The 25593-nt window shown below is 38.6% G+C and overlaps 1 protein-coding gene across 3 annotated transcripts in view; it reads left to right on the forward strand.

The window, feature by feature from the left end:
* Window positions 1-25593, forward strand: part of CEP85L (centrosomal protein 85 like) — a 145526-nt gene that overhangs the window by 44837 nt on the left and 75096 nt on the right. For all 3 annotated transcript variants that reach the window (XR_004355905.1, XM_032682082.1, XM_032682080.1), the window contains exon 2: window positions 5956-6117. Coding sequence is in view for 2 of the 3 variants with exons in the window: in XM_032682082.1 (XP_032537973.1) it covers window positions 5956-6117 (162 nt within the window). In the remaining variant the exon portion in view is untranslated. The remainder of the gene's footprint in view (window positions 1-5955; window positions 6118-25593) is intronic.

Consider the following 25593-nt stretch of genomic DNA (forward strand, 5'->3'; position numbering starts at 1 on the left):
TGTACTGCTCATCCTGGAAGAGAAGAGGTTTCATTGTAGACCTGGAACTTGTTTTGGACATTTGTTTTAATAAAAGTTGCAATTTATTTTGCAGAAGGATCATAGAGATGAAGTACACCTAGGAAGTATGTGTCTAGGTGGTTAGGCTTGGGATACCAGTTTTTAAACATTATTTTCAAAAGTATTTATTAAAGAATTTATCTGTCCAAATAAGTTTTCTTTTTGCCTTTGTCTACAAGGAACACTTACATGTCTGGATCTTTTTATCATGTCAGGATATCAGATTGACTGAATGCACCTTATCATTTGCTTCACCTTTGACTGAAGGAGGCTGCCATTGAGCCATTCTATTGCTGACTCTCAGCTTTTTTTAAAACCCTATATAAATATGTTGAAGTATGGCATCTGCTCTTGTGTCTACTTTTGAATAGGTTTTTTAGCATTTTAGGTTCACCTACCTCCATTTCCTTTTCTCACTGTATTGTCTTAGTTAAAAAAAATAGAATATATTTGGCAAAGACTTGTGCATGAAACATACACCGGGGTGAAGTCGTCTTTAATCTTTCAGCAGTAGTGATTTTACATATATGATGAGTAAACAAACATTTTCCAGTGGAAGTTTTTTTCCTACAATACAGCAAATGGGTCACTGAGAGACCATTTGTGGGTTTGTTTGTAGACTTTTCCTTTTGAAAAGATGTGTGGTTACTTAGCCCTATGGGACAGGGAGAGAGTGCAGAAGAGAGTCTATGACACCCTGAAGAATTCCTTGAGAAGAGGGGTCTGTGTAGGAGTTGGGATAAATTCATCAGTATCAGGGGATTGTGCAAGTAGATGTGGGAGAACGAGCTTGGAGGTGGGTTGTTTTAAAATACTGTTGTGTGATCTTCTGGCATAATTAGCAGGGGTTTGGGTAAAGGTACAGATGGTGAGGGTGAACTAATTAACTTTGGCAGTGTCTTTGGGCTGAATGCTGACTCTCTTTCCATGGAAAAGCTTCAGGCAGGCTTCAGTGCCATCCTGGCGTGAAATACTATTGTACAGCCTGGTCACATCCATGATGACTAGAATGGAGCTTTGCTTATTTGTCAGTTTTGATAGTACTGTAGTGAGATATCTCCTTCAGAATCCTTTGACTGTATAAATTTACACTGGCTGTCATGGGTGATTCACTTCTGGTCACAATCTATGTCAGTCATGGTGTGGAATAGAAAAATCGGTATCCTTAAGTTAGGATGTGTCTGTTGTGAGACCCAGTTAAGTCTTTGGCTGCTGCTTTCCATTCAGTGTCTAGGTAAAATAATAATGTCATAGCTGTCACTTAAAAATAATAATCTTTACATTCAAACATTTTTCAGGTATTTTAGGAAATAGATATTAAGATGGTGGTGTGATTATTTTGTATATGTATATCAAATGGGAACTGTGCATGCCACTAAAATTAGGAGTGGTAATGATCCAGAATTAACTAGGAGACTTTCTGCCAGCAGTAGCTGACAGCATTCTGTAACACACAGAAAAAGATACATGTTTTTGTGGAGTGAAATTTCAACAACTGTTCTCTCTTAATAAGTAATCTACTTCCTGCACTTAATATACTTGGTTGTAAACGGATCTGTTTTAAATGTCTAGTCTGGAAACACGGGACTATGTTGGTATATTTAGCTGGCCAAATTTAAGGAGGTAGTCAACTTTTTGTATAAACAAGGCTCCTTCTGAGATTTGTTTGGAATCTCGTGTGTATTTTGTCATGTTTGTTGATGGAAATTACAGCTGGGTAGGATGACACTACTCTTCTTTCTCTTCTGGTGAATCCTATGAAAGGTAGATTTTTCTAGCCTGGTAAAGAATGACCATAGTCAGATGGTAATATACAGTTTAGCAGCACAAATACCTCTTAGAAGTTTTTGCTTGCTTTTCTTATCCCACTGTATTTTGGGCAGACGGACACTAGCTGTTGATTGGCAGACCTGAGATTAGAGCAGCAGGGTAAGGCAGGTGTGCTAACTGAGCAGTGCAGGGGACTCCTGTGTATCTTCCTCTCTTATACTTGGTTCTTCTAGTGTAGGCTGTTTTCTGTGTGAAAGATCATATATTTGCAGAGAGCTGTTCAAAAAGGAGCTGGGGACCATAGAACAGGGTGCATAGCCATTGGTGATTCCTCATAACTTGGATTGGAAAGTTAGTTTCAAATAAAGAAAGTAATAAATTATTTTTTAAATAATGTCTTGGACTAACGAGTTCTATAAGGTCCTATTTTATGGGTTACTCACTGTTGAGACCTAATTATTGAGTCTGTTCCTACTATCTTGTTGCTTGTATTTATTTATGGTAGTGGGTTCAATCAGCTTTGAAAAACTTTCTTTCATGTAGACACTTGTATTTTTGTAATGGCCTTCTATGGAGTAGAGTCATCATTGGTTCAGCAAAGTAAAACAGTGATGCAGATATGCCATGAAATATTAAAAAGTGTAGACTCCTGGAATATGTTGTTAGCTATCTTTCTAGAAAAAACAGAGCACGTTTAGTGTCAGGGAGGCAAAGAGAAAGCATTTCTGGGAAGTGATCATGGGCAGCTGTGTTTTGTTGACATGCCTAAAATAAGTTAAAACCCACATACAGTTTACATACTAAAAATCTAAAATAATTGTCTTTCTTGGGACGTACCCCTTGTAAATGTAGAAGTTGCTCCTGAGCAGTAGAAGCCCAGGGAGAAAATGAGTGTGCTTCACCCCATGCCAGCCCCTGTCTATATCTCTGTGTACAGGTAGGTTGGCTGTAAGGGGAAGGCATTATCCTAATGGCAGCACTGTGGGCACTTTCCTGCCAGCTGTGCATCCAGTGGGTAGTGAGAAGGAGTGCCTGAGTGAAGAGACCCTTCTGGAGCCCAGGCACTGTGCAGATAGACTTGAGTATTTTTCCTGGAAAGCCAGATGGGATCTTCCTGGTCTGTGCTGAGCCAAAGCCAATAAACTCTTGCTGGCCTCATGCTGATCTGTGGGTAGCTATGGATGTGTACCAGTACTTAGCTCTTCAGGCCTGCAAGCTCAAGGATCAGGCTGCACGAGTTAACTTAGTGATGCTGAACTTCCTTGGGTGCAAAAGTGCTCAAGAAGGCATTGCATTAATTCTGTGTTGTGCCAGTGTGTCCTCTGGACCTGTGTTCAGCACCACACCGGGGGCTTGGTGTGTCCCAAGACTTGTGTAGGTGTAAAACTGAGAATAGACTAGAGCAGGGTAATCTATTTGTAATGCCTATTATTTTCTAAAATTGTAGCACCTATTATTTTCTCAGCTTACAGTACCTGTAGAGACCCCAATGAGGATGACTGTCTGCCCCCTCTAGTATGTTAACCCTTTTTGTTGAGACTAGTTGCACTGTGTTATTGCATTTTTTAGGATATATTGCACCAATGTTTGGAACGTGAGAGACTCTTGAGGTATGGTTAAATGCTGGAACAAGCTGCCCAGAGAGGGTGTTGGAATCTGTGTCCTTGGAGGTGTTCAGGACTCAGCTGGATGGGACCTTGGAGCAGTCTGTTCTCATTAGCCCTGCTTTGAGCTGGGGGGTTAGAGTAGGTGACTTCTGAATGTCCTTTCTTAAGTTACTCTGGTTCTGTGGTATTTTTAGCTCTTATTCCTCAAAGTTCCACCAGAGTGAAAAGTACCTCTCCCCTTTGGGGGTTTGCATATGGATGGTTATAGGTTCACGTACTGAGTATTTTTCTAACCAAGAAATCTAAAGGGTTCAACACTTAATACTGTGTTAATTTAACGTGCAGTAGTGGTAGCATTATCTACTGCATTTCTTTTAACGCTTTTTTAATGCCATAAAAGCTGAAATGTCACCAAAGTGTTGCATAGTGGAAAACGGCACGATTAAGGGTAAATCAGTCTAAATTTCTCTTCTATAAATGTGTTTGAAATGTCTCCTAAATCAGAACTGCCTCTGATTTAATTAGCTGGGCCTCCCATAAGTCGGCATTACTCTTGCTGGAATAGCTAGATGCAGCTTGAGATGTATGAAATGGAACTCTTGTGAAAAGTAGCCCTATTTAGAGGGGAAAATTATTGTTCCCGAAGCAGCCAGACTATTTAGTGAAAAATGTGCTGGATGGTAGGAGAGGCAGAAATGTCCCAGATTCCCACTAGCTGTATGCAAAACTTCAGTACATTAGGTGATGACACAGAGAGGATGGTATGAAGAATGACACCTGGAATGGTGTTCCCTTAGAATCTTGGCTGGTGCCTGTTTAGAGGGTGTGACTGGTGAGCCACAGGCAAGTGTGTTCATGTGTGGCTCCTCTGGTCTTGAAAGATACTCAATGGAATAGTTGAGACTCTAGGAGAGGAAAAACTAAATTTAAGGAAGAGAAGGAAATACATTACACAAGAAAGATATTGCTAAAGTGGAATGATATGGGAGGAGAACTGAGTGATTTTGAATACCAGGAGAAAAGATAGGAAAATGTATTAAAGGGAAGAAGAGGCAGTAACCTCAATGGAGAACAAAGTTGAGGCAAATGAGATAGACAGGCGTATTTAAGACCTTCAAGAACCTACTTACAGAAAGTAGACTGTTTTAGATGTCATCTTACAGTTAAATAGCCCATGCAGTAAGGAATTGACTGTGTAAGTAGGTATTTATTGTGTTCCTCAATTTACAGTTGACTTGGCAAGCAGCTGTTACCACTCTGGCTAGTAGGTCTAGTGATCTGGCTGCTATATGGGGAGTGTGTGTGTATTCATATATGTAGGGCTGGGGAGATATACATATACACACACACACATATTCATTTTTATATCCTTTTCCACACTACTTAATTTGCTGGAAAACGAGTACAGCTGGAATTAGCAATGATCTGCAGATATCATTGCAGAGTTAAATTGATGTTATGACTTTGGATGGACACTGCTGAAAATGTTTGAATGACCTAAAAATAACCGCACGTAGCGTAAGAGACATTGTATGTGAACTGATACTTCTTCATGAGTCATTTCCTGCTGAAAGTGCTGCACAGAGCTAACTGCTAGAGGGGCTGTATGTATGTGATTATATATAGATGAAGTGCAGCCGTGCTTTTTTCCAAGGTTCTTTATGTAACTGTTGGTTCAGAGTGTGAGTGTGGTGATCAGTAGTCTGCCTATAAACAATTCTCAGATTTAGATATTGGCTATTGGAAATTGTAATGGTTGTCTGGGGTTGTGCTCTGTGATATACATTCTCTTGAGGTTGACTATGAGAATACGTGGCCTACTTTAAAAACTCCTTGAGCAGAGGAACAGTTTGCTGCTCTCAATTGTGTTTCAATATGTAATATTTTAATAATTATTTGAATTAAGAAGATAACCAAAATGAAGCAAACTGCAAGATGGTTAGATGTCTCATAAACACAGCTTGTGTGCAGCTACGATGTGCCTTCTTCAGTTTGTAGTGTGTCTTGACCACTGAAAACTACTGATAACAGAGAAACGTAATGAATTACTTAAGGTATCAGTGTTGATGATTTCACTGCTGGCTTTATTTTATCACCTAGGTCATGGGGTTTATGCACAGTTGGAAATGACTGTATCTCACTGGCCAAATCTTCAGCTGGTTTCTGGCCTAACATTTGTTCATCTCTTTGTATTTGAAGGCATGCAATGCAAAAATCTGCTGTGAATTGAGAATCAGTTCTAGGATAGGAGTCATGTGATAGTTGTTTTGTTAATGTATGTGGAAGAATAGTATAAGGATCATGTTTTTAAATAGTAAAAATATATGTATTGGAACTTTTGGGAAGGTTTCACCTAGCAAAAGGATTTTAATTTTAAAAAAAATAATATCCCAAGTCATAGGCACAGTCTGACTCGAACTATGAAACGGAGGATTCAGTTTTCATCTTGACAGATATTTTCTTGTTGCCTTCTGTACTGTGTTTGTAATGACAGAATTCTGGCTTCCTTTTTTTATAGGCTCAGATTATTCCTCAGTGGGATGGTTACCTGGTACTGAATCCCTGTGGCAGAGCACAACGATTTCATCAAGCAGTCAAAGCAATCCTGTCAGAAGACACAGTATAGCTTCCGACAGCGGGGACACTGGGATTGGTACCTCCTGTTCTGATAGTGTGGAAGGTGAGTTGACACTTAAGTTTTGGCTGTTTCTGAGAGAGAAACAATCCAAAATGTTTTGAAGGTGTGTTTCCCAAAAGAATCAAAGCTACTGAACGCATGCAAGTTTTTTTTTTCTTCCTTGCTGGGCCAAATAATTGTTTCGGTGAGGTTTGATTAATTTAGTTCTGCATGAGTTGTGTGCATTAACTTGCATCTCTGCCACAAAGCTGGTACTTGTGTTACATCTTTTGATAATTGCAGTAACAAGAAGTGCCAGATTTATGCAGGGAAGTAATGTCCTGTACTACAGCACTTGATGAACAAGTAGTAAAAGCATAAAAACTTCTGAGGGAGTTTATGAAAGGACAGTACTTTCTGGTATTCATTGTGTGTGTCACATTGTGTGTGTCAGCAAAGAAAGCTTCTCATTGGGGCTGGGAGGAAAATGGGGTGTGTTGTGTTATCATCTTTGCCTTCTGGTGGTAAGTAATTTACGTTTCATTGCATGGCATTTGACACATAGTCCAAGGTCTTTGAGAAGAATAACAATATCTAAGGATTGTTAAAACTTAGTTTGGATTAAGTCATGATTACCCAAAGGCATTCTTGTTAGGGAGGGGTGCAGCCTCTAAGGTGGCAGCATCTCCATTACATTGGCACCCTCCCTATTCAATGTGTAACTGGAATTAAGCCTGAATGAGAAAGAAATTAGGCCATAAGAAGACTTGAGGTTTTCTTCTTGAATAGCCTTATTTCCCAGTAAGATTTTCAAGACAGATAACGACAGCAAGACTGTGATATACTTTTCTCCACCATCTTTCTATGTGTGATAAATTTTTCAAAAGGATAGCTGAAATGAGGAAGAACAGGAAGAATTACAAGAAATGAGGTAAGGAATGCTGAATCAATGTAAGACAGAAGTCTCTGTGAGGGACTGAGCATTCCTGAGGAGAGGTCCAAATGCCTCAGTTAAGTATATCAGGCTCTTTGCTCATGAGAAAATCCTTTCCACCCTCTTTGTGTTGCGTCTGTTGGTCGGAAAGGAACTCATAGCTTGCTTTCTGCTTATTTTCATTTCTAAACAGTTATTGGCTTTGGCAAAATAAAGGTTTTGCTCAGATATTCAAATTCTTGGGTGTAAAACTGAAACAGTAAATGGCTATTAATGCAGAAGCCTCATTGGTTGTTTTTTTTTTCCTCCCAGGAGATGTAGGGGGAATAAAGCACTCTAATGCTATGTGTATATATATAGCTTTACAATCACTCTCGGCCAAATGTTGCACAATAGTATTTTAAGACACAGTGTTTGGATTAAAAACATGCCCTTCCCTCTTCTGTTTTGAGGGCTTCCCCATTTGAGGGGTGGGATGAAGGAGAGGAAATGAAACAGCAGCTCCTCATCAGATGTTCTGTTCACTTCTTTAGGCAAGAGAATATCTGTTCAGGGCCAGGTGGGGGAAGACTGTGCTGAGGGGAGAGTGAAACAAAGAGGGGGAAAGTTGCCACAACAGGTAGTTCATGAAGTTTGTCTCTGGCAATGCTTGACAATGGACAGTTCTACTGTATCCTTGATGTTATCCATTTCCTGCCACCTTGTTTGTCTTTTCTACTACTTAAAGTTTTTTTCAGTGTTAAAAATAAAGAAGGGAAACCTAACAGAAATGAAAATTAATGGAAGAAGCATGTGACAGGCTTGGAAATAGATTGTATACCTACATACGTTTTTAGTGGAAGGGGTTGTTGCCTATGATACCTAGTTGTCTGCATTTCTCAAGCTGCCCCCTCCCCACATCCACAAAAAGAAAAGAGTATCATTGTCGTCTGTGAGGCTGCCAGGCCCGACTGGTAACTGCAGAGTTGATGCTGGCCATCTGCTGTCAATGTGCTGCTTGGGAAGAAGCTCCTGGGGCTTTTTCAGAGCGATATTTTTTTCACAAGTCGGCAGATTATTACAGTTTTTAACAATGCTCAGAAAATGAATTGTGGCCTTGCTATTTCCTTTATTTTATGTCCACTAAAACTGAAAAACTTATTTTGAGAATTAGGATTAATATCTGCTTTAATTTGTGAGGTTGCAGGTGAATTTATTTGTATCGATGTGTAGTTGCTAATAAACACAGTGGTGCAGGGAATGGAGCTCAGGTACATTTGAAATGTATCTTTACAGGTTTTCTTTCATGACATGTAAAATGTTCCTTCAAATCCATCCTCTTATTCATACTTCATTTTGGGAACACTTGTTCTTTTTGGAAATGCGGAGTTTCAAGAATAGGGACAAGTATCTCTTGTGTTTGGCTCAAACCTACATGATTTGGAGGGGAGATGGGTTTTGACATAGATAAGAAAGAAACTTTTTATGTTAAAATGTATTAAGTTGGTTGTTTGTATATTATGTTGTGCAAAGGTAGGAAAATGAGGAAATGAAATAGCTAGTGGAGTTTCACTGTTGAAACTGTGCAATGTTGATGTGCACTGGGAAGCTGAGGAGAAACATTTATAAACCATAAATGTGGGGATGTTAGTTTGGCTGAAATAGATCTAAAACATTTAATTCAGCTCTTAATATAAAGATATAAAGGTGTTTTATCTCTGTGTAGACTACAGTTCATGTGTTTGGGGGGTTTTATTTATTTATTTATTTGTTTCCTGTCAGTAAGTTGTTCTGGATTCAGATCAACTTTGGGGCAATACAGAAATAATTCTGCATTCTGTACGGAGCACGAGGAAAAGATTTTGATACAGTCTTTTCCAGGTTCTTTTCTTTATACACTTAACTCTGTAAGTCAACTGTGTTACTACTGTTTTCAATTTATCCTGTACAAGTCTGTGTGAATAGTTTACTCTGGGCATTGATTGCTGCTAAGTCTTCTGAAAGACCGCATGTCTATCCTCTGTTAAGAAATATGATGGAAGTGAAACATTGAGCCCTGTGATTCTGTTGGAAAGTTCCTGCATTTCTGGTAGAGTAGAAGGATGAATCATGTGCAATAAAAGATTTTAGGTGATGGCCAACAGATGGTCAACTATCAGTGAAGACTACCTGAATGGTCTTGTTCTTGTTTTCCTTCCCACTGTCGGCAGTGAAATTGGCAGACACAGCATTTGTGCCTTATGTTTATAGGGACAGAAGATAGCTCCCAACATCAGCCAACAGCTGTGCTGTGTGTAGGCCTTTAGATTTAGGTTGTCTCTTAAACTTCAGACTTTGACCGAAAGATTGTCGTTACTATTTCAGAACTGAAGCTAAAAGAGGAAACAAGGTTAAGGGGAGGTGGGTGGCAGAAAAAAGCCTCTCTTGTAATGAAAAAGTGCAGGAAAAAAGTTCTGAAAACCTTCAGTTACGTGATCTTGTCTCTTTGTCTAATTTGGAAGTCTTTCAAATGGAAGCAGATTTTAGTAAACTTCTAAATAATGACTCTTCTGATTTTCTGTCTACTTTAAATGCATGGTCTAGATTAAAGTGCTTCTCTTACAGTTTACAGTCTGTTAGAAAAAAGGCGTGGAATACTGTATGGAAATGTGAATGCATTCATGAAACATGACGTTTCCTGTTCTTCATCAGCAATGATAGCATTTATACTTAGTTTTTAATAGCCATTGTGATACCTGTGTATAACCATTCTTTCAGTACCACGTACATAAGAAACATGAAGTCTATATTTTAAGTATTATTGAGGCTGTTTTTATTTGGGTTACCTAATTAGAGAAGCAGGGTCTTAGCAGAAATTAAATGGGCTGTAAATCCCAGCAGAACCCTTTCCCCTGTGTGCATTCTGAGTTTTGCCTTTTGGACAGGAGGAATAATAACTAGATATTGATGTGACAAGATACAGGGCCCATGGTTCTTGCAGGCCAAATATTTTCCTCCATCAGATAAGCTTGTTGTGCAGTGAAAAGTTCCTTATAAAGCAGATCTTTCTCCCTTACTGTTAAATGCAATTCTTGATTTAACATTTCTGATTGCAAATTAATAGGCGTGAAAATTTATAGAATGTTGCTTTCTGGAAGAGAGAAATTGGATGCAGAGAATCAGAGTTATTACTTCTTTAGGACTTGATGTTCTGCTAGTTCAACTTTTTTTAAAAACTTTTTTAACAACCCCCTCCAACGACTTCTGTGGAATGCTTAGCTGACAGAATAGGAACTTGTTTTAATGTTATGAGACCCAGAGGAGTCTCTTGGCTTTCATTTTGAATGGAATATGTTATCTTTTTACGGGATTAAAAAAATCTAATTAGTTGAATTTAATTGTAGCATTTCTTGATACACCAGGGAACATGGTACAGCCAGCACCAAAGTTACTTGGTTTTGCTATTTCAAGCTCTCTTTCTTCTAGCAGGTCCCAAGCATGGTATTCTAACACTTTTTTTTTTCCATGAAAGAAAAAAAGAAAAGTTAATAAATATAACTATTGAATATAGTGAAAGGCAGAACTGAATTTCAGGAAGCAAAATCTAGTTATGAAGTATCTTGGGGGGGTTCTTTTAGTTTAGCATGCTGCTAAGAGTGATAGGATTGGCAATGTATAGGTGGAACATGCAAAGTTTGTGCCATCAGTTATGGTGTCACAAAAGTGCAACAGCACTAGGATTGTAGATCTTGAGAGCTGGCAGCTTACTTTGTGCTCTCTCTCTCTCTTGTGTTCTGTGAGCTTGAAAGATGATGGATTTTCAGAGAAGTCCCAGTCTTAATTGAGTTGAGGTTAATCTCTGTGCCCTTGGATCCTGGCAAGTATTGGCATATGTTTGGTAAAGTAGCTTGATTATTTGTAGGATAGAAAATAATTATGCTCGAGGCATTTTTCCTTGGTTTCCTTCCTCTCTGCTTGCCAAGTCTGACATTTGAAGCAGTATCCAGCCCTCTGAGTCAGCCTTATTGTGTTACTCAGATATTATCTATCCTGACAATCAGAAATGTGCACTTCACTTAAGGCTATATTAAACTTTAGTCCTTGCAGAAGTGGTTTTACCATCTCTTGCTAGAATGAAGTGTCTGTATAGCTGAGAGGAATATAAATATTAATGTTCAGAGCTTGGCTGTTTATTTTCTTTGGGGGTTTAGGATTTAAACAAAATTTAAACAAGGGTTATTTCAGATTCTAGTAACCTGTTTCTGGGATTTAAGGAATAGGAAAAAATTATGCTAATAAATTTCCTAAAATAAGACATGGAGAAGTTGCTTCAAACAACTTATTCCCTGTGTGTAGTCTGAATTTGAAATGGGCTGAAGCAAAACTTAAAGGCACTTACTAGTTTCACATATGAATGCTCTGCAGAGAGAATTAGCTGCTGCTTTAACTTCGCACTTTGCCTTCTTTTGTGATAGTTTCTCTGCTGGAATAAGCTTACAGTATGCACATGCTCACATGTCTCACATTAAAAAATAATAGCAGGGTTTTTTTCCAGCTAGTGGGAGTGTTCTGCCCAATGAACTCAGCGCATTTTGCCTTCAGCTAACATCAATACTTCTTTTTCAGAAAGATGATTTCTGTTGTTCTAATCAGAAATAACTCAGGGAAAATAAGTCGTGCATACTTATGATTTAGCAGCATTCACCTGATTACTGTGTATTTTGGAGCTGTGTCACTGAGTTGTGTCAGAATGAATGTGTTTAAGATGGTGTGAGGATCAGAGGAGCAAAAGAAAGGAAAAACCCCCAAAACTTCAGGGTTGAGATAAAGGCAGTTTACTAATAAAAGAAAAAGCAGACAAACATCAAGCACCACCAGCAGACCGATGTCCAGCCAGTCTCTGACCAGCAAATACTTTGGAAAAAACCTGCCCCTCAGTTTTATTGCTGAGCATGACATTGTATATTATGGAATCTCTTTGGTATTTCAGGTCAGCTGTCCCAGCTGTGTCCTCTCCCAACCTCTTGTGCACCCCCTCACTGGGATGGCAGAAGCTATGATGCTGTGTGAGTGCTTTTCAGCAATAGCCGAGACACTGGTTTGTTACTAGCACTGTTTTAGTCACCAGAGAAAAACACAGCACCACAGGGGTGCTGTGAAGAAAACTGACTCTCACCCAGCCAAACCCTCTACAATCTGCCCCTTACTCCATATCGTTTACATCATGCTTAGATGAAATATCAGGTACTTGTTTTTAATGAACTGTATTTTTGGAGTGTGATGGATATCTGGTATTTGATGAGAAAACAAGGAGCATCGTACTATGATCTTGTCTATATTTAGGTTAATATCATGAGACCTAGATGTGCCAATCATTATACATCTTTGCTGAGAAATTCCAGGGAGGAATTCACTCTGGAAACATTCTGTAGCTAGTCAATGTTTAATGTACGCATTCAAGTAGCATTTACTGCCTTGTCTGAAAAAAAATCACAGGACTCATTTTTAGTCTTTTGCACTAAAGACAAAGTGATGCACTTAGTGATAGGCCATAGTCATTTGGGATGTAGACAGCAAGTTGCTTATAGCCTGCTGCTGAGGAAGAAAAGACCTGTTGCTGCTGCCTGGAGTTCTAGCCTGGGACTTGATGGAGGAGACTGGTTGTATCCCCCATAGAAAGGTTTGTAAATCTCTGGGTTTTAACAGTTTTACAGGACTATCTGTTCTTGGAAGGCTTATGCCTCACTCTTAAGTCTTTATTCAACAGACGTGTTTCTACCATAATGTATGCACAGATAAAACCTTTTCTGGTGTAAAGTCCAGTTAATGTGTTTAATGGCATCCTTTATTTTAGCCATGGTTTCAGTGTAGTGATGATAAATAATTTCTGTAAAAATGTTCTTTGAAGTAGAACATAAAAGCTTCCTGTTAGAGAACCTGTTTCAGGGCCTTGCATGTGTTTCTGTGAGGTTCTGAGGTCAGATGGACTGTCAGTTTTGTCTGTATAAAGGCAGCAGTGAGAAAGAACAATGTGCAGAGGACACTTACGGGAAGTGTAGTTACTCCATCTCACTTCCTTCATCTCTGACTTTCTTCAGGTTGGGGGAATTAAGTATGAGGAAGTGAAAAAATGGGCAGCAAATGACGAAATAATTTGAATTGTGGGGACTGGTAATAGGAGGGGAAGGGGGAAAATCCTGCAAGAAAGCTGCCTGCTCACAAGCAGTTTGTTTGCAGTAACTTCACTTGAGTGCGGGTTGGTAACAACTGGCCTGTTTTCAGGCAGATTAGGTGCCAATTTGTTGCTTTTGGTATGCTAAATTTCTTGAGTAACAGTGACCGGTTTGTTTTTAAAGCAGTTACTATCGTTGTCACTGTGCTTTTTTTTCTTTTCACCATTTTAAATGTTTCTTACCCAGTCAGATTTAGAAGGAAAACTGGTGTGGGCTTTTCCCAATGCAAACACGGTAAAAGAAATCTCTTGGTTTTTTTATTTTCTTCCTTTTAAAGATCTGACAGATAAGCTTTCGGTATGACAATTGCGTTTGTGTCAGCTGCAGCCATGAAAGTCAGCATTGTAGAAGTGTAATCAGCTACACAGAGGTCATTTCTTTGCCTCTGGAAGGGAGGGGCCTCTCATTCTACAGTGCGTCTTTTAAATGAGCACATGGCAAATTTTAATGTATGAAAACTGGGAATTGAGATGACAGTGGACTTGATCTGTATTTTTGATGTCATATTGAGCTATCAGCAGTCTTCCAGTTAATTGCAGAGGTGTTTTGTTTTAAATAAGTTAAAGCCTAAAAAGTGGAGGCCTTGTATTCTCTTGCCACTGTAGGATGGTCACTAAACTGCAGCAGTGAGTAGCCTTTTGATTGCAGGGTGAGAGTGTGGACCCTTGTCTGTTTCTCCCGGTTTAATTTGAGAGGAACTCTTTTCACCTCTGTAACTAAATAATAAAAGAGCAAAAGTATCATGCTACAGATGGGACATATGAATAATCTGCCATTTTAAGCCAGTTGCTAAGAAAACCTTTGGATGTGTCTCCATTAAAAAAGTACCTTTTTTTGCTTTGTGTCATGATGACACATTCACATATCATGTGAATGATATGAAAGAAGTGATTAAACTTCAAAAGAGTAGGTTTTAAAATGGGGGTGTGTGTGTAATATTTTTTTTATTTGTGTAATAAGTCTTGCCTGCTAGTCTTTGAACTCCTTGGTTTTCTGCCTGTGATGCTCTTTTTATTTCACTTAAAATTTGGCCTGAAGTTAGATCTGTTTTATCTGGATATAGATCCTGGACTTGATTTTGTCCAGAATGACATTTACTTTAGAAGGCAGAAGTTGAGCCTCATCCTGTGGAAGGCAGAATATTCACTCCTGTGAACAGAATCTGTTGTCTGCATTTGACTTTATTTTTTTTCCTCCTGTTGTTAAGTGGTGTGTTTTTATACAATCACCAAAGAAAATCCCCAGCTCTTTACTGTGAAATCCTCCCATGTTCCCCACCCCCACAGTGTTTAAAAATCCTCTCATGAAGTGACCACATGGTGGCTTTGTGAAGGTTTGCTGGTTTATTTTAGTGCCCTCTGTTGATAATAAACCTCTTAATGTATGCTCTTGCCTCTTGACTACTTTGAAGTTGTTGAAGGACAACAGTTGCCATTAAAAATGATTTTTCCACTGTAATTTAATGTTCTTCTAGTGTAGTTATCATGCATAAACTTTTCAAACTATTATACCTTACTCTGCTTATAAAAATAAATACAACTGGTTAGTGAATAGCTTTTTACTGAATATTCAAGCTTTTCCTGCAGAAAAACACTTCTGAGGCATTCCTAGTAGGAAAGGTTAGTTGCATACGTCTAAACAGTATTTTCTCTGTATGTGTGTATTGTTTTAAAAATGTCTATTAAGTAGCAAGATCAGAAAAAAAAAATCAAAAGGCAGTTTAGGTGTCCAGTTAAGAATAAAATGATGTATGTTCTTAGAGGCAGAAAGATGATTGGCAGTAAAAAAATGCAATGTGTTTTATTCCCTCTAATGCAAAACATGTCTCTGACACCGGTCCTCTGTGCAGCATTTTTTAAGTTCTTGTAATAACAATGAAACCCAGAAAATATACAGGAGTAACTTCTCTAATTTTTGGGTCGATTTCTTCTTGTCTGGTATTGCTGTGATGTTCAGGAATTGCAGTCTCTTCTGTGCCCTGTTTTCTGTGCTGCTGTTCCTCCAGGCACTTAATCCTTGAATAGGAAAAATGGTAACAATAAAATATACTTGGAAGATGTTACTAATGCGTTACATTTGTGGATTGAATAAACATAAATTAGCATCTCCCTCCTTGTTAGTTGTCCTTACATTACAATTTATGCCTTGTTGCTCAATGACTGGATGATATTTATTTATTTATTTATTTATTTATTTACTCACAAGAGTAAAAAGAGGCATTGAACAGAAAGTTTATAAGGATGTTGCTAGCAAATTCAGTGGATTGCAGGAGAATCCCCACAAGCTTAGTGTCCCAGAAAAAAATCACATTCCTGTTTTGAGATGACAACATACTACCTTTGACAGTATGGCCCTGAAAAAGGGATTAGAAGTGGGGAAAAAACGTTGCTTTCATCCTGCCAGATAATAATTTAGCTGTGACATGACGATCACCTCTTAAAAGTAAGGCACACCTGGTACTCAATGCCTGTGACAAATTAGACCTGGCTCTAGGTTGGTTCCTTGCAACTCACCTGGTGCTTGATAATTTAAATGCCACATCCTAGCTCATCTGAAAATAGGAAACAAGTAGTTTAATTCAGATGTTTTTATTAAAATTAATGAGGATTTTAGTCTTGTTGAGAAAGAATTTGTGCTGCATATTTTCGTGCTATAGAATCATAGAAATGTGATTTGGAAGAGACCATTGGTGGTCTCTGTTTCCAACCTTGTGTTCAGAGCAGGATCATCATCAACACAGATCAATGGTCAGCCATGGCTTTCTCTTGCTGATTCTTGAAAACCTTGGCAGGCACCTCAGCCCCTTTGGATAACCTGTTGCAATGCCACAGGAAGTCCTTGTGAAGAATTTTTCCCTAATGTTTAGTCTGAACCTACCAAGCCACAATTCTTGTGTTGTTGGCCCTTATTTTATCTACTACTACCAAGAAAAGTGTGACCAATAAATTTAATCATTTGTCATTTATGTTCTCTTTTGGATGGGTGTGTTGGTTTTGGTTTGGTTGGGGTTTTTTTGTTTGTTTGGTTGGTTGTTTTTTTTGTTTTTTTTTTTGTTTTTTCCTGGCCAAAACTGTGTACTAGTTCAGTATTAACTCCTGTAGTTTTTAACAAGTATAAATATTATAGAAGAGAGTTTAAATATATGTATATATTTTTGAAGTATCTTGCATTGAATGTGTTTGGGCTGCTATTCTTAAACATACAGGATGATTTTATTCTTGATGTTGGTTTGTGAGTCAGAAGACTGTATCCTGTGCATTTTTAAGTTGTATGAGCTGTGATAAACTCTTAGTGGCACATGCTTTTCCATCAGGGGTTAGCCTATTGCTGTCAAAAGCTAAAATATATATTTTGTATTTTCAAAAGTATGACAGTCTTTCTAGGCTGATTTAAACAATGGCATTTATTGCATGAAGTGGCAAGAAGTTTTCAGTTTTCCTGTTACTAAATTTTACTGTAGGAGCATGTAGAGATTCTGCGCAGGATTATAGTTTATTGTTCTGTTTTATGTGCAAATTCTAGAGAAACAGATACTTTTTATCTGAGTGAGAGGTATTTTTGGATCAAGTTTTTCTGTAGAGAGATGATACGATTAGAAGTACTCGTTTCTTTCCCATTGCATCAGCTGTCTGCATGCACTCATACTTTGCTGTTGAGAGTGATGGCAAGGTTTTAGTTTTAATTGGATCAGCTTGAAAAGTGAATTAAAAATATGTTCAGAGTGCATAGAAAGGGAGTGGGATTCACTGGGGCATCATAATGGAGAAAAATGCTTACGATGAAAAAAAAATCCTTTGTGAAGAAAACACACGTCAGAGGGGTTGGAACTTGATGATCTTTAAGGTCCTTTTCAACCAATTCTCTGTTTCTATGAAAGCAGTGCAACTTTTTGTGGTGGTTGCTTGCATATCTGTTGTCTCATAGCTTCTGTAAAGGTCTGAGTGAAGCGATTCATGACTTCTGTAAAACTGGAAGCGAGCTGTCCCTGTGACATGCGGTCGGAACTGGATCTTACATTACTTTCTCCCTCCTTTCGACTCATGTTGGTACCACCAGCTTCAGTATTCCTTTTCAGCTCTCATTACTGGCCCATTTTCTCTCTCCTGAGGGAGTTCAGGGGGAAGAGAGGGGCTTGAATAGTCCCCAGAATAGGTATGCTTTCCACATTCAGACCTTTTCATGAAATCTCTCTCACCTTCGCCAGGTATTCAGATGATCTTACTCGCTGATGCTGAGGGGATGTGACAGAGGATTTCAGTACAGGATGCCCAGCTGGGTTAGCTTTACATAACAGCTGCTCCAGCTTGTTACTTTTTTATTCGTTCAGTGTCGGTTCCGTAAAAAAAAAGGAAAGTGGTAAAAGGTTGGTTCTGGTCAGACTTCCTGTTTTACAGTCTTTGTAATTTCTGATGTTCCTTATGGCTGAATTCTTGTAAAACGTGGGTCTTGGCTTGAAAAGAACAGTATGTGATGTCAGTAAGAGAAGAAGCAGTCTTTGATTTATACTGTTGGGATTTCAGCTTCTAGAATGGCTTTGAGATAGTACAGTAGTACTTTCTCTGATTTTTTTTTTCTCCTTGTTTTCCTTTGTGAAATGAGGTCTAGAAATGTTGCATTATTTTTCTACACGTTAAGACTAATGTCAGTAAGTGACATCATCAAACTCTTGTAGGATAGGAAGATGTGGTATATGTGCAACCATAATGAGTGAATAACAAAAATCAAAGGGTTTGTGTTTACCCATGAGTGGAACTTAATTTTTTAATGGGAATTAAAATTTATGTATCCTTAATGGAAATTAGGATGGATTATTTTGTAGGGAGATAAAGAATGTGAAAAATTCAGAAGCTCTTAAGTACTTCTGAAGTTTTGGAATGAAAAGGGACTTTGAAAGTAGATAGGAATATTATGAATATATATGAATGTTTATTTTAGTTAGTACTGGCAGGTAGCATAGTCTAGTAGAATCAATAAAGCATGTGACTTACTGCCAAGAGTTCATGTTTATATGACTCTGGGAGTACTGTACTCCCATAGGAATAGTATACCATTAATTTACTGTAAAAGTTAAAGTTAATTAGACTGGTGCTTATATGGGTGGGTGTTATTTCAGCTTTTGGGAGGTAAATATGGGACTTGATGGAGAGCATGATATGTGTGGTGGAGTTCTGTGTTTCAGAAGTCTGATATCAAACTTAAAGTAGCATGGATTTTCTTCTTACCCTTTTCCTCTGAGACTTCCTGATTTGTGAGGCTGGTTAAATCAGTGTATCTTTTTACATGTGCTTATTAACGGGCGTTATATGCCTTTTGTGTGTGTGTGTATGAACTTGTGTGTATATATCTTAAACAGTTACCATGCTTGTTTTTCCAATGTCATTAATACTTTTGGCCTGTAAGAACTGAAAATATAAATTAAAATCTAAAAATAAGGTGTATTACAAAAATACAGGGTAAAAATATATTTGGAGTTTCTGTTAAGAAGTTGTTCTTGCATTCATTGTTTGTAATTGTTATTGATACAGTTGTTTCCACTGCTTCATTATTTCAGTATTCTAATTGTGTCTAATCTGCCTACAATGCTAGCCCAAGATGTGAAAGTGAATTTTGCAGTGGCTTATTAAAAGTATTCTGTGGAATGTGAGGCATGGTAGTTTTGATCATCAAAAATCTTATGTGTCAGCCTCTCTTGTGAAGCTGAGGTGCATCAATAACCTTACACCACTTGAGTGGGGATGTGAAGATCTGTGTGTAGCTTCTAAAATTGCTACCCTTTGCAGAGTTTCAGATTTCATCCTGGTAGCTTGGATGTGGGCTGAATGCCATTACAATTTGCTATGTTAGGGATTTACTGCTGCTATTAGGTAACCCTGAAGAACACATTAAATACCGCAGTGCGTAAAATGCATGTCTTGTGTTTCTCTGGGGTGAAAGATGACTTCAATTATTAACATAATTAGACAAATTTAATTTTTTTTTAATTTAAATACTTACTGGTAAGTATATGATTCAGACTTTCTGAGCTAGTGGTTATGGAACTGACTTTATTTCAGAGCAAGAGAGCAGTTCCTGATAAGCTGTTTTCTCCCACACCAACTTTTATGATATACTTTGTCCCCTGCTTGTTTTAATCCAGAAGTAAGATCTGAAATTGAGTCTACCTTTTTAAGAGTTCATTTTTAATTTCTGAAACCTACTGTGCTAGTAATGCCTTAACTGAGATGTTTCTGAGGCTGGAGAGCAGAGAAGAAATAGTTTTGGGTTTTTTTTGTTGTGTGGGTCATAGCACTGCTAATGTGCTTGGATACCATAGCGATGAGTACTATAAATATCCAAATATATGAGCCAACAACTGGATATAAATTTGTAAACACTAAATCCTTTCCATTATCAAAGGCAGCAATTGAAACATTCCCTGCTCTCCCACCTCTTACTCTGTACTCTCTACTCTTACTGTGCACATCAGAAAACAGAAGGGACATACAAACTCTGTCTTCCAATATTCATGGGGAGCACACATACTCTGTCTTCCAGTATTCATGGGGAGCAAAGAGAAGTGATCACTAAACCCTTTGAAGAAAAGCATAACTCAGATTGTATGGGTTCAAGCTTGTTAGTTGTCTATAAACCCCTCTGCTGTTTCTATATTATCTAGGAGTTAGTGTTCAGAAGTCTGAGTAGCAATACAGGTAGCAGCACTTCAAGTAACTGCAGTTCATATGTGATGTGATATGCTCTATTTGAATGAGAAGGACTCTGCTCAGTACTGCTGCGTATTCAGTGGGTACTCAGGAAGGCGTGTGGGCAGTGAACCAGCATCCCATTCAGGTGCTAGATAAACCTTAGGTAAACCTTGGGAATTGAGATGCCGAGCTGATTTTTAGAATAATGGTGGTCGACCCCCAGAACTTCACCAAGGAAGGATTTTTTTGTGTGTGTGTGTAGTGCCTTCTTTTTGATTTGAATGCTTTGGCATGTTTTATCTTAAATGACTGCAAAAATAATCTCAAATCCACAAGTTGGAGTTTGGTTGCAGTTCTGTTACCTACAGTCAGTCAAGTCTTTTAATAATCTAAGACTGCTGATGTAATTTGTAGCAAGTGTTGTGTTTCATTCTAGGGAGGATGAATTTGGTGAAGCAAATGGTGCCTGACATATATATGATTTGGCAAAGGAACCTGTGGTCTTTTGGGATGAGAAACATTCTGTTAAAACACTTTTCATAATTAATTACTTACATTTTCTTGCTTTTATGATTTAGTTGGATTTGTTTTAATTTAATTAGTGTGCTAATCATAAAATTTTTTAAGTCATTGTAATGTCAGGACACTAAACTCTATCTTTTCTCTGGCATAGGCAGTGAGAGGAGAAACAATAACTTTTGGAAATGGATTGCTGGTGAAAAATGGAGAAGCAGTAAAATGCTGTTAATTTTTTTAATTTTTGCTTTAGAAATTATTTACAAAGCTAAGTATTTTAATTAGCAAAAGCTGGGATAAAAGACTCTACTGGGCATTACGCATTTCTCTCCTGATTTGGTATCTGTTTAAGTCTTGGTTATAGTTGAAATCGGATCTTTCAGCCAGCCTTTTCAGAGGGCACAAATGACTTAATTTTCAGAACATTTCTAAAAAGAAGGTGACATACACGTTCAGATTTATAGTATATAAGTGTCATTACTTCATAGACAAACTGCTACCAGGTGAAGAAACGCTGTCAAGCATTAAGATCTGTATGTATATTCTGGGAAAACGTCACAGTGATATTATTCAGACGGTAATATGCATGAAGTTTGGGCTTTTTTTCCTCCTGCCTTTAAAATTATCCTTCATGGCTTCTTTAGCAGTGGACATATATGGATGTAATAGTTCCTGTCCAGAGTGGAGGCTTGTTTTTTTACAGTACAGAAATCCTCCTAAGAGTGTGAGCTTTGGCTGTAAATATAGCCTCTGAATTAACACTGCTAATTTTACCCATGTATTATTCACATTTGCTCAAACTGTCAACTGCCCTCCAAAAAAAAGTAAAATTAAGTCCTCAGAATGTGTGTGTGTGTGTGTAAGTTGGAGGTCCTGGAGGAAGAATTGTTTATAGGCATTACAGAAGCCTAAATCCCTCTCCTTTGCTTTATGCTGTACGTAAATCATGTATTAGAATTAGAACAACTTTCAGTTATTAACAGTCTTAGTATCATGGCTTCACAGGTATGTCTGAAAAAGAGAATATTAGAGATTGGAGTCAAAATGGTGAAAGCCAGATGGTGCAGGAAAGCAAAGGGTTTTCCACATCTGTTTAATTTATTGTAATTAGTTTCGTAGGATGGAATACAGTAACTTTTCCATATCTTCTTGTTGTCACTGTTACTTTCAGAAATGTTTCTGTTAGTTATAGGAATGTCAAATTCCTTTGGCAAGTATCAAGTTTTTGGTTGCTATAGGAAAATGCTGTGAATTCCAGGTGGGTCTTATCATCTTTTCATGCCAGTTTATTCCTTCTTTTTCTTCTGCTTGAATTTGTGAATTTTGAAAAGCACACATTAAACCAGGGTAGACAGTATTGCTCAGTGTAGAGAGCAGTGGGAGGAAGTACGTAAGATTTACCAAGTGTAACACTTTGCCTCCTGTTCTTAATTTGAGAAATAATGATAACAATGCTTAGTTTTTGAAGTATAAAAAATGACTTCTTCTGTAGGATATAGAGCTGTGCTAAAATCCAATTTAAGGTTAATCCTCTGTGACCTGAGCTGGGTTCCAGATGGTGACCTACATGTGGAGTAGGCTGTTAATTTTTTTATCAAAGCCTTAAAGTGTCCAAGATTGAAAGGTGTGATTATTGTATATTAAATGAAGGGTAGAGTAGCAAAGCTAAGAATAAAAAAGTTGGAAAACAGAGTGCTGGAGCTACTTTGGCAATATTGTATTTTACTCTTTTCTGTATTTACTTTATGGGAGTTTTAAATACTTGTTTTCTTTTTTTTTTTTTTAATTTCTTATTTAAATACATGTTTTTTCTCAAGTCTTGGTTAGTAATTATGTAGACCAAGACTGCTAGGTCCTCAGCAGACTTATTACAGTTGAAAATAAGCTACTGTTAACATGTTATTCTCTTACCATTTGGGGATCAGCATCTGAAGGGGAGAGACTTCACCAGTGAGTTAAGTTATTCTTGAGGCAACAGTTGAATTTTTGGGATCACTGAGGATGATTTCTGACCGTTTAAAAGGATTACTGCTTGATGTAGGCATTCCCGAAGTGTATTAAGTAAATTGCTTGTGGGACATTAACCGCTTCCAAAGGTGCCGGCAGTGGCAGTGCTGCGGCAAGGAGAGCTGGCTGTGCTTGGCGACCTGGGCTGACCTTTGTCTGCAGCAGAAGGAAGGAGGAAGGAGACAGACAGGGACAATCTTGCTACGAAGCAGTGAAAGCCATCAAGCAGTATCCTCCTGCCTCACTGGACCCATAGCAGCCTTGCTGCTGTGGTTGCTTAGAGCACCTGCTTCGGTCTGGAAAAGGATTTCTTTTTTCATCTGGGTGATGTACACGTGTGCTCTTACTGTACACAAGTCTGTGTGATTCTTGGAAGAGTTACCCATTAGAGGGCTGTCAAATATTGGAACAGGCTGCCCAGGAACGTGGTTGAGTCACCATCCCTGAAGGTATTCAAAAGACAACACGTAGATGTGGTGCTTAGGGCTGTGGTTTAGGGTTGGACTTGGCAGTGCTGCATTAATTGTGGGACTCAGTGATCTTGAAGGCCTTTTCCAACCTAAATGATTTTATTCTGTGATTGAGTTTGAGCCAGGGCTCCCAAAGTGGGAATGCAGAGGTAAACTAGGAGAATAACTTCTGTGTTTAAGGCTCAGCTGGGGGAGATCAGTAGAGGAAATGAAGCTGGAGTACGAGGCTGGGAGAGAAAATGAAGGTGTGCCCTCTCTTCCACGCTTGCATAACCTGTCATAAAGCTGAAGGATGCTGTTCCTGTTAGAGCTATTCTTGATGTACTGTGAACCAAGATAAGAGCTCAGTGGTGATCAGAATAGGTACCAGTTGACTCTAAATATGATATTTTTAATATAAAGGCAATCTTAGTAGGAGCAAGGATTAAACTGTAGTTAGTGGATAATGATCTCAAAAATGTAGCCAGAAACTCCCGTCTCCCTGAAAGTTGAAAGTAGGATTTAACCTTCTAAAGTTACTTGACATGGAATTGTAGGCTCTGTCTCTGCCTGTAGTTATGAATTAAAAGTAAAGTATTGATACACACCTTGGTCAACCACAGAGTTTTAACTGTATGGAATGACAGTGCTCCCTGGGAACCGTCAGGTTTTACTGTGGTCCCTTGGGTTTGAGGGAGTCTCTCAACTCTCCTCATGTGAGTTTCTCTTCACATGTGCCTCCTTTTCACTTCATGGCTTACGTGAGGTGGTTTCACTACTGAAGGGCATCAGCCTAGCTAATCTGGGAGTGCTGTTGTAGGAGATGGTAACTGAAGTAAATTAGAGAGTTGGGATAATATAAAAAATATTATCTATTTTATATTATAATATAATATAAAAAAATTTCCTTTGGAGACTGAGAAAGTACAACTTACATCTGTCTTGGTATAGAAAGGTGGAGGGGTAGATGTGTTTATGTACCCGCTACTGGATTTTCTCTTACAGAGAACAAAAATACCTAGAATTATCCTCTTCTGGAGGGCAGGGGTGGATTTCTGTTCTGATGGGCTAAGTTACTCCAGTTTTTTGGAGTCATCCCTAGGTGGCAGTGAAGGAGTAATGCCAGCAAGAGGGAGTATCTGGTGGCTGTCAAAGTAGGTGGTATTTGTGGGATGGGTATCTTGCAGGTTAGAAAAGGAAGGAGGACAGATAGATTGTGACATCCATAGCATTTTCCCCCTTTAGCCATTACTTTTAATGAAGGGGGATCCTAGGGGGATATTTGATTTCCTCATGTCTTCACTGTTAAGTGCTTGTGGTTGGAAAATGGAATTGGAAGCTGTAGATGGCCTTCATAAAAGGGCAAATGCAAGTTAAGATGAAGACTTTGAAAAAACAAAAAGCCAACCACAAAGGAAAAATTCCCCGTGGCAGTATAGGTTTTCACTTCTGTTTCAGCAAAGTGAAGTTGACTGTTTACGTGACTACTGTTCTGGAATATTGCTTTATCCTCTTATCCAGGAGGGCATGGGAGGGAAAATAGAACCTGTTAATCTAAAAATTGTTCTACTTAGTTACATAACTGTTTCTTAAAAATAGCTCTAGGTTGCTGGAGAAGATGGATAGATACTGTGGGATACAAATTTCTCTTGTTCAGTTGGTGCTCTTTTTGCACAGAGAATCCACATTGTATGTATACATATTTTTTTATTATTTTGTGGTGGTCACTTGCATATAACTCACATGTGCTCATACAGCAGCCTGTGAACATCCTGTAGTAGAGTTCTCTGTCAGATACTGTATATGTCATGGCTGGGCTTCGCAAACGAAGATCTGGGAAGGGCTCTACCCACGTTTGTTACAAGCGCGTTGGTGGCTAAAAAGGCCAATACAAGACAGGCACGTCTGGTTGCAAAAGGCACAGCAGAAAGACTCCTTAGATGGTATATTCTGCAAGGCACAATTCTTTCTGCGTTGTCTTTTCTCCTCAAGAGTGATCCTGCGTGCTTTCTCAAAGGCATCAGCAGCGTTATAGATGGTGTGTCTCCAGACCTCCCGATTGGAGGCCAGAGTAGACCAGTTATGATGATCAATATGGCCAAGGCTGAGATGTTTCAGGGAGTCCTTGTATCTTCTCTTCGGGGCTCCTCTCTTGTGGCAACCGGTGGCAAGTTCACCATAAAGCAAGATCTTAGGGAGGCGGTGGTCCTTCATCCTGGAGACGTGCCCTGCCCAACGCAGCTGTGTTCTCAGCAACATGGCCTCAATACTTGTGACTGCTGCTTGTTCTAGAACAGATGTATTGGTCACATAATCTGACCAGTGGATGTTTAGGATTGTATGAAGGCAGCTTTGATGGAAGCGTTTTAAGAGTTGCAGGTGGTGGTGGTAGATGACCCATGATTCGGATCCATATAAAAGAGTAGACAGTACTATGGCTCTGTAAACACTGATCTTTGTATTTTTCTTCAGGTGTTTATTTCACCAAACTCTTTTATGGAGTTTTCCAAAAGCCTTTGCTAACCTGTTGTCTATCTCTCCATCAATCTTACCGTCTGAGAAGATGATGCTTCCCAGGTTATTAAACTGCTGGACTGATTTGAGCTCTGATTGACCAATGGTGATATGGGGATGATGGAAGACATCCTGAGGTGCAGATTGATGGAGAACTTCTGTCTTCTTTAAGCTGACTTCCAGCCCAAAGAGCTCAGCAGCGTTTGCAAAGCAGGATGTTAAACGCTGCAGAGCTGCTTCTGTGT

This window comes from Chiroxiphia lanceolata, chromosome 3, assembly GCF_009829145.1.
Source record: "Chiroxiphia lanceolata isolate bChiLan1 chromosome 3, bChiLan1.pri, whole genome shotgun sequence".
Lineage (NCBI taxonomy): Eukaryota > Metazoa > Chordata > Aves > Passeriformes > Pipridae > Chiroxiphia > Chiroxiphia lanceolata.